We start from the raw sequence: 8,593 nt of genomic DNA, 5'->3' as shown, positions 1-8,593 counted from the left end.
GTGTTAAATGTAGGGTTGGGGTGGGGCTGGATTCTGTCCTCGCGGATTTTGAAACTTTGTATATATATTTTTTTATATGTGAGGAAGCGCCTCCAAAATTTGTGACTTTTTTTGGAAAATTATCATGGAGACCATTTGTGGTCGATCAATGTTCATTGAGTTTGACCTTACCTTAAATTTGACAGGCATTTTTTAGATGTCAGGAACGTTCCTGTTTTTACTGAACAAATACTAACAACTTTTTTACAATAGCGTTAACGTTTTCATATCATTTAGGGGTTTGTCTTTTAGTTTTGATTGCCTTTTGGCCAGTTTTATTTGCTTTCTGGAGTTTTGGAGAATCTTGAAATCAGAAATAGTGGATTAAAGATGGCCGCCGTTTGGAAATAATGACGTAATTTCCATGTTAGATGCCGCTTCATGTTGTGTAATTTAAAGAAAACATTCTGGAACGTGCTTTGCAGGTCATAAAGTTAATAGTCATGTAGTTATGGTGGGATGGTCCGGATTTCTCCCCACCCAATCCCAGGCGGGGGTGAAAAGCCCGAGGTGCTTTCCATTTGGCTAAAATTTTCGGTTTTACTGATTGAAATGTAAATGGAGCACAGATCAAACGCACATTTTCCAGACCAAACGTACGACCTTAATTTGGAGGTATTTCACTTTTTCTGTTCCAACTGGTCAGAACGAAAATCACTGCTCCATTTGTCTTTTGTTGTCTTCTTGCACTATCACTTTGCCATTACGTTAGGTTTTTGATCTACCAATTAGATTGCAAGTTTGGAACGAGTGTTAAAAAGCCTTTCCATTTAACACTAAAAGTTTCCGGAATAGTTGCAACCAAACGTTTTGGATAAATGGAATTAAAGCGCTCCTTGTCTTGCTAGGGTTGATAGTCGCGTTGAATGTACTTCTGCCCGAAGCGACTTTAAACCTGACTAATTTTTTTTAATATTTGAGCAAACAGCCCGAAACTTCTAGACTTTTTCGGAAATCTATCTGGAAACAATTTGATGTCGTCGGTTCCTGTTGATTGACTATGATGTTGCCAACCAATTTTTGACAGATCGTTTTTTTCAGATAATGGAAAATCCCTTTTCAAATGAAGAAAAATTACTCTTCTTTCCTTAACGTTTATGTTTTTATCCCATATTAGTGTTCTTCTATTGGTTCTGATTACTTTTTGTTCAATTTCGGCCCTTTCCTGAAGTTTTCGGGAAATCCAGAGATCCAAGATGGCCGCCATTTTAGAATGATGATGCCATTACAACGTCGTATGACGTCATCACTCCTCGATGCGGACCTCAACATTGTTTGACGTATATCATTCCTCCAAGTCTCATTGTCATTGCATTTATGCTTGGAAAGTTATGGAGGGGGACGGAATCCCCCCCGGCCCCAGAAGACATAAAAAAAAAAAGCCCGGTCTAGAAAGGACCCATTTCAGTAAATCTTGCTAAGCGAAAGCGTAAGGGGTGGGTTGTGGGTAGAGCACCCTCTCCCCACCCCCATGTGAAACTTTATCAGGAGTGAAGTGTTTTCTTCAAGCATATTTCTTCCTGATCTGACACGATTTTGTCGATTTCGAGTAAGGGTAAGTTATCATTCAACTGCGTTTTTCACAATTTACGTCCAGACTTCATGGCTCGCTCGAGGAAATAGGGAGCTTAAGATCCGACGTAAAAAACGTCTGTTGGTTAAGTTCCCTATTGCTTATTAAACGGTGCTGAAAAAATTAAACGCTGATCACGGTTCAAAACAATACTTAAGTACAGCGAGTATGGCATCAACATAATTGTTTTATTTTTGTCAGTAAACCGAGGCTTGTATCAAAATCTTCCTTCGCATTCGTGTAAAGAAATCTTGGAACTGGGTGTCTCTAAACTGGACGGGGAGTACTGGATTGATCCGGAGAAGAATGGAAAAGCTTTGAAAGTTTACTGCGACATGACAACTGATGGAGGTAGGGTTAACATTTCCGTTGGTCAAGCTCTGTTTAGGACAAATGTTCACACTGATATATTTTGCGTTTTCTTAAAGCCGCGGCCACACGAGCGATTTTTTGCTCGCGCAGGTGATGCTATTTTTTCAAACTTTGTACGAGATGAAAATCGCACGTGTAGCCACCCTTGAACTTGCGACGCGACAGGCGAAAAAATTGCGAGAAAAAAGTCGCCAGAATTGAAATTTTCGCGACAAAATCGTAGAGATAGCGCCCGTGTAAGCCACCCTGCAACTAAGCCTCGTCATCCGCAATAGCTTGGGAAACGCCGGGATATTAACGAGTGAAATTTCCGTCAGAAGTTGATGGTAAAATCCTTGTTCCTTTCTCTTTGCGAACCACGGACGGACCCACGTTGACCTTTTCTTAATTTTCTCCTTCCTTCGTTTGCTTTTTATCGTCAAGAAGAAGAATGCAAATAGGCGAAAAAACAATATCCTCGTCCGAAAGGGCCTTCCCCCAAGTCTGTTTATAGCGCCAGGTCTCTTGAAGTATGCGATTCACGCAGCTTTCAATTTGTCGCCAAACTCGCTAGAATTTGTCACTCGTGTAGCCACCCTCTCGCGCTGGCGACGCGACAAAATTTGAAAAAATCGCATCACCTGCGCGAGCAAAAAATCGCTCGTGTGGCCGCGGCTTAAGTAAGCCAATAAGCCAATTTCTCTATTATCTTGAAATGGGGAGCACAAAAAACGACTTGCAAACGAGATGGAAGCAAGGAAATTTTTTAACTCAACTTAAAACTAAAGGCTAGTCTAAACGGTTTCAAAACTTGACCAACATTCGATCAACAAAAAAATGTTGAACGGAGTGTTCAAAGGGCTTCAACACCATTCAACATTTTCGAGAACAAAGGAAATGATGGATGGATGATGAATACAAGTTTAAACCGATTTAAATTTAATTCAACGAGCTTTCAACATGTTTTACACTTTCAATAATGTTGGACGACCCGTTCAAAAGCCCCCAACGTTTGGTTCAAAAAAGTGTTGAACGGAAATTAAATTTTTCATTTTTCAACTTTCAATTTCTCAGATGATATTACACCTGATATGCTGATCCTTTGCAGGGTTACTAAAATAAAAGTGCTCTTTCTAGTGCTGGTATACGTTTTTAATTGTAACTTATCTGAATTTTCGGCCGCCATTTTGGAGAAGGGTCTATTCACATGACCAATGGACTTTGCTCGATTTCAGGGGGCTGGCTTCTTGTTTTTTGCATTGTCACTGAAGGTTCATCTCCCCCAAAGTTTTCAGTTGAGACGTCATACCGTGGAATAAGTGGCGACCAGATGGTTCTCACAAAAGACGCCATGAAGGAACTAAGAACGCACTTGTCTTTCACTCAGCTGAGGTTCCATTGCAGCAAACTACAGGGACGTACGTTCCACGTGACCACGGTCGCTAACAGCTCTGCGGGTGAAGCTGTGGTCCAGTACTTCAGCGGTCAGACGAATGTACAGCCTGTCTCATGTGGTTCGTTCGTCAGTATGAGAAATGACAACCCAGGATTAACAGGAAACTGTGAAAAGTGGGGAAGAGAAAATGGAGTGTACTTTGTTGGCAAATGGGGACACGAGAGAGATTAAGACAGACTATACACCTACCCTGCTTTTGTGAAGGCTGTTAATAACTGGTTTATGGAGAATGGTGGCTCAAGATGGGAATGTGATGACTACCTGACTGGACTGTCCACTGGCGATTTTTGGAAAGTCTTTGTTCGATAAAGACGTTTCCGGGATGTTGTAGCCATTATCCATAATTATTGGACTCTTTAATTGTTAAGACAGGGTTAGTGAATCAGTTTAAAACAAATACTAACCGACCAATGTTTTTGTAAAGGACGAGGTTGATTTATGACATTAATATGACTGAAACCAAACTGTTATGTTACGATTTTATCCGCTCTTTACAGTTTGCGGACCTGGGGCCCGTTTCTCGAAAGTCCCGTAACTTACCGGACCCGATAAGAGTCTGGTGATCAATGTTTCTTAACAGAAGTCAATTTTTGTAAGCTTTGAATACTAAATTTTAAAACCTTATAATTCTATGAGAACATTGCCAAGTGCCATGTCTGTAATCGCTGCGTAATCGGCGAAAAAAACATTTTAAAATTTTTTATCGGGCCCGGTAAGTTACCGGGTCTTTCGAGAAACGGGCCCCTGATTGTCTTTTCAACACTATTGCCAGTTTTTTTTATTCCCGTCAGTTCCATTTTCGTTGCTATCAGGCAAGAGTAGTTAGTTTCCAGGCTTAATCCTCCTTTTTCTGGTAATTTTCCAGTCGCGTAATATCCTCATCAGTTAATCGAAGATTATGTGTTCAAGATCAGAGTTGCTTTAGATATGCATGGGAAGCCAGCGCTTGCATTTATGCAATGAAATAATATAGCAATACTAGACATGCTAGAGCCAATATTAGATTTTAGCCAAGTTATTTCACTGATTACAGTTTACGATATGATCTTAGGTGCTTCTTAGTTTGTCGTTAGGAACTGATCTTGTGTTCTTGTGATCGTGTTTAATGTTCCGAAACTCGAGCAAAGCTACGAAGTCGCACCCGTAGCTTCGAGTGTTGACCACTACAAGCTGTAGTTCAAAATATTGAAAGTTCAAAATGTAAATTGTGTACGAGGGAAGCCTAGTCCAACTAGCGTATTAGGTCAGCTAGAGGATAAAAGTTCTGAGAAATAAGAAATAATTTTATAAATCATAAATAAAACAGGCGAACCCAACGGATCGTTTCGGTAACTTATCTGTTCGGAAGGCCCTTAATCCGCTACAATTTTCTAAAGGGAATTTTCACCTCGAACGTTCGTGATATGGGAAATTTATGACCTTGTGTTTTCGGATTGATAAAAATGTGGTTTCGCGTACCGAAGAAAGGCCAGCTAAGATTTTCGAAAAGGAAATAAGACCTAAGGTGTTCGGGAAATGGACAAAAATGCCCTAGTAATTTCGAAAAGACTCAAGTTCCCCTAGAATTACCGAACAGATAAAAATGTTATGGCGTGGCCTGAAATGAACCACAGAGGTTTAAAAGCACTAAAAGCCTAAAATTTGCGTTTCAAAGGATTTGAGAGAATACTGTCGTTGGGTGCCCCTGAATAAAACAAATCACTTTGGTATATTATGTGACACAATATTTTATTTGCTTGATCAAATCTTCATGTTGTTCTCGTATGAAAATCGAAAGAAAAAACTTCCTTGTCAATATTAGTTCTCCTCCGCGTTTGGAAACGAGCTTGAATTGCTTTTGTTGTTGTTGCTGTTGTTTTCGTGAAGCTGCTAAGGAAATTCTGAAGCCAGTTGCAAGAAATAGGAGTTTTACGCAGCCGGCCCTTGCCTTCCGAAAGATCTGATGGTCTCTCTTTGTTTCCCTCCGGGTCCTCAGTAAGACCCAGCTTCTGCAGCTTCAGCAGAGAAATCTAACAAAGCGCCAACGAAAACCCTTTGGGACGCAGAGAATGGTTGCGGAATTCGAAAAGTTCTTCTTTTCTAAATTTTTTTTTGGTCGGGAAGATCCGAGCCAGCCCATTATCATGCAGTATCGATATTCAAATTAAAAAGTGAGTTCTGTAGTTTTGAACGGGAACCGCTTGCCATCTTTTGACAAAGGAAATGGGGAAACGGATCGTTAACTAATCAGAAAAATAAATAAACAAATAAATAAATAAATAAATAAATAAATAAATAAATAAATAAGTAAATAAATAAATAAATAAGTAAAATAAGACATTTCCGGCCAATTTGGGTAAACGTGAAGTAAACGTGGTCACGGGATTCGGGTCATGTTTTTGAGTCGGCAATGGGCCAGCGGTGCTGAATATAATTGTCAAGCGCACTGGTCACAACGAGGGAAGGAGCACGAAAATTCCTCCTAAAACTGAACTATTTTAGCTGTCATTTGCGGACAATTTGAGGGATTCCATTATGGCGACCTCACCGTACCATATAGCTTCCCTTTTGGACAAGGTAAGGTGGTTTTAAGTCATTTTTCTCGCTTTAATTCCGTCTGCAAACCAGTACTGACAAGCAGTGACAAAACCTGTCAGGTCAATCCCTTGAAAACTTGATCCTAGCTTTCAATTTAGGTCCTCCTGAATTGCATCTTTGTATTGCAGTGATTTTACTATATATGATGGTAAAATCGGAATTACATTGTCCATTTTTCTTTTTAAGGAATTACGGGTCATAGCAGATTTTTGTACTCCTGTGCGAATTTACAATACATGTGTTCATTAACATAAGCTTACTTGCACATGAAGTGAAAGTGGCAGGTCAATATTTCTTATGTCCACTTTCTCGAATCTTGATCTTTGCAAAAATTTGTGTTCCAAAATGGCTGTAATACCTTCTGTTATTTCGTCTAATTTCTCAAAAAAATTGTTACAAAGCATAATTAATATTGCATCCAATGTGTTATGCTGAAACTTTTGGGTAATAATGTAGGACTTAAAAAATGGAAAGTTATGGCTTTGTCAAATTTAAGAGATTTCTATGGAAGGATTTCTGTACAAAACAGGATGTATTCCATTTGAAGCAAATATATATGGTACCAAGGATAATGGCAAGATCCTCTAAATTCTACGGCAAGTGCGAAGGACCTTGAAACCTATTTTTGTTTTGAAACAATAAAACCCAGTACCAAGGATGGATAAAAGACTAGGATGGCACACCGGTAAAGTAAACTCTTTTGAAACAAGCACCAGAGAACACTAGGGTAACTAGCATAGCTGTAAAATGCAGCCTGCTCTGTATACACATAACCCCATATAGCATGATATTCCTCTAATGCTCTCACACTGGAGGTTGGACACAGTGTGTAAAGCATGCTGGTTTGGGTTGTGGGTTTGAGCTCAGTTGCAACAAACCTTCAAACTGTGGGGATCACAATGCAGTACAAAATTTGACTACAGATAGGCCAAAGGTTTTTAGGAAAGTACAGTGTATAAAACTAAATTAATGTGAAGGAATTCCAGCAAAAGTGGTGTATATTGTTTTTTGGTGAAATTTTTTTACAGGATTTCGCTAATTCTTTATATATGGACCTGTTTTGACATGAAGAATGTTGTTTTGTGATTTTTTGCACTGTTGTTGTGTCCCCATTTTTCTTGAAAACAAAGCAATAAAAACAGCGCAAAAAATCAAGAATGACATTCTTCACGTCAAAACGAACTTGTCTGTATGTAATGAATTAGTGAGATCGTATGGGAAAAGATTTTGACCAAAAGAGCGATGTACACACTTCTTTTGTGGGAATCCCTTCAATTTGTACTTCCACAGGGATCTAGGGATCCAGTCCAAAAAGCTTTCACGGGGAGCAGTGCTCCACCTAAGCGGTAGTCAGTCCACTAGTCCAGGACTTGTAAAATTGGTTAAATTGGGCTACTAAAATTTGAGGTTTACTTGCCATAGGGTTATTACCATAATAAGAGATTTGGGAAATATAACTAAAGGGAAAAAATAACCAGATTCCAAAAAAGGAAAGTGGGTTTTATCACATTTTGCAACTGTAGTTCCAGGGTAGAATATGAGATGGTGAACACTAGGATGACTGGATACTAGTGGGGCCCAGTTGGTCACGGTAAAGCTGTCATCTTGGATTTCATGAACGAAGAGGATAGAATCATTTATGAGGAAAACGTCTGGCAACACTCCAGCGAAAAAGCAATGCAGTACTTAATACTGAGAGAGAAGATAAAGCATCACAAAAAACTCAGAAGTAAAAACTTCTTTAAGCAGTAGTACAGATCTTCTTTGTCACATAGATAGTCACATATACGTACATGATTATGGGATGAGTTTCTAGTTCACACGTAAAATAATGTACCTCATGAACACAGCCTGTATATGTGGAAATAATTAAGTATGGGTATCTATAGAAATCTTGGGCCATTTTGTATACTGATGGGAAACATCATTTATTTGTACATTTACATGAACATGTATAAAGTTCATTACATGTAGTTAAAGTGAGTGCTATTTGGTATAATTTTCTTAGATGACGTCTAATGACAAGGACTTCAGATTCATGGCAACAAATGACCTCATGGCTGAGCTTCAGAAAGACTCCATTAAACTGGATGATGACAGTGAAAGAAAGGTCAGATGTTGTTGATCAAACGCAAACCCTTTATAAATTAAGATCATTGAAAGCAGGTTTTCTGTGATATTAAATTTGCATCAGCAGCCAAACAAGGGGACTAAGTTACATGTACAGTTCTTTTCCCAAGAGGATTGACATATTAAATTGTGTTTTTGAACAAATTTAAAACTATAAATCAGTTAAGGCACTTTGCAGTTGAGGCCATTTCAAAGGTTTACAGAGCTAACTTTTTTTTTCAACCATTTTTTTTAAGTTCATTATTAGTTATTTTAATCTACAGTGTAACAATTTCTGAAAACAGAAAATGAAATCTTAAGCTATACAGCGTGTGTATGCTTAGGGTCAGTTTCCCTAATTGTCATTTCTTTTTCTTTTTAGGTTGTTCAGATGCTTTTAAAATTGCTTGAAGACAAAAATGGTGAAGTGCAGAACCTGGCTGTGAAATGGTGATATGTTAATCCAGTGATTCTTCATTTTATGCTAG

The 8,593-nt window shown here is 38.7% G+C and overlaps 1 protein-coding gene, 1 long non-coding RNA gene and 1 pseudogene across 3 annotated transcripts in view; 2 read left to right on the top strand and 1 right to left on the bottom strand.

The window, feature by feature from the left end:
* The window catches only part of LOC146458607 (uncharacterized), a 184,841-nt gene that overhangs the window by 40,617 nt on the left and 135,631 nt on the right, over nt 1–8,593 (bottom strand). The window lies entirely within an intron of this gene.
* LOC146458614 (uncharacterized) lies at nt 1,829–4,072 on the top strand (annotated as a pseudogene). Its single transcript, XR_014858162.1, has 2 exons — nt 1,829–1,963; nt 3,199–4,072. The product of XR_014858162.1 is annotated as an uncharacterized LOC146458614 (transcript).
* Nucleotides 5,835–8,593, top strand: part of LOC146458613 (cullin-associated NEDD8-dissociated protein 1-like) — a 47,184-nt gene continuing 44,425 nt past the window's right edge. Inside the window, exons 1-3 of the mRNA XM_085090546.1 lie at nt 5,835–5,975; nt 8,005–8,106; nt 8,488–8,555. Of these exons, the coding sequence (XP_084946672.1) occupies nt 5,934–5,975; nt 8,005–8,106; nt 8,488–8,555 (212 nt within the window). The 5' untranslated portion in view covers nt 5,835–5,933. The remainder of the gene's footprint in view (nt 5,976–8,004; nt 8,107–8,487; nt 8,556–8,593) is intronic.

This window comes from Pavona decussata, unplaced genomic scaffold (genome assembly GCF_977016875.1).
Source record: "Pavona decussata unplaced genomic scaffold, jaPavDecu1.1 SCAFFOLD_232, whole genome shotgun sequence".
Taxonomy (NCBI): Eukaryota; Metazoa; Cnidaria; class Anthozoa; order Scleractinia; family Agariciidae; genus Pavona; species Pavona decussata.
This window is presented reverse-complemented; position numbering and strand designations above follow the sequence as displayed.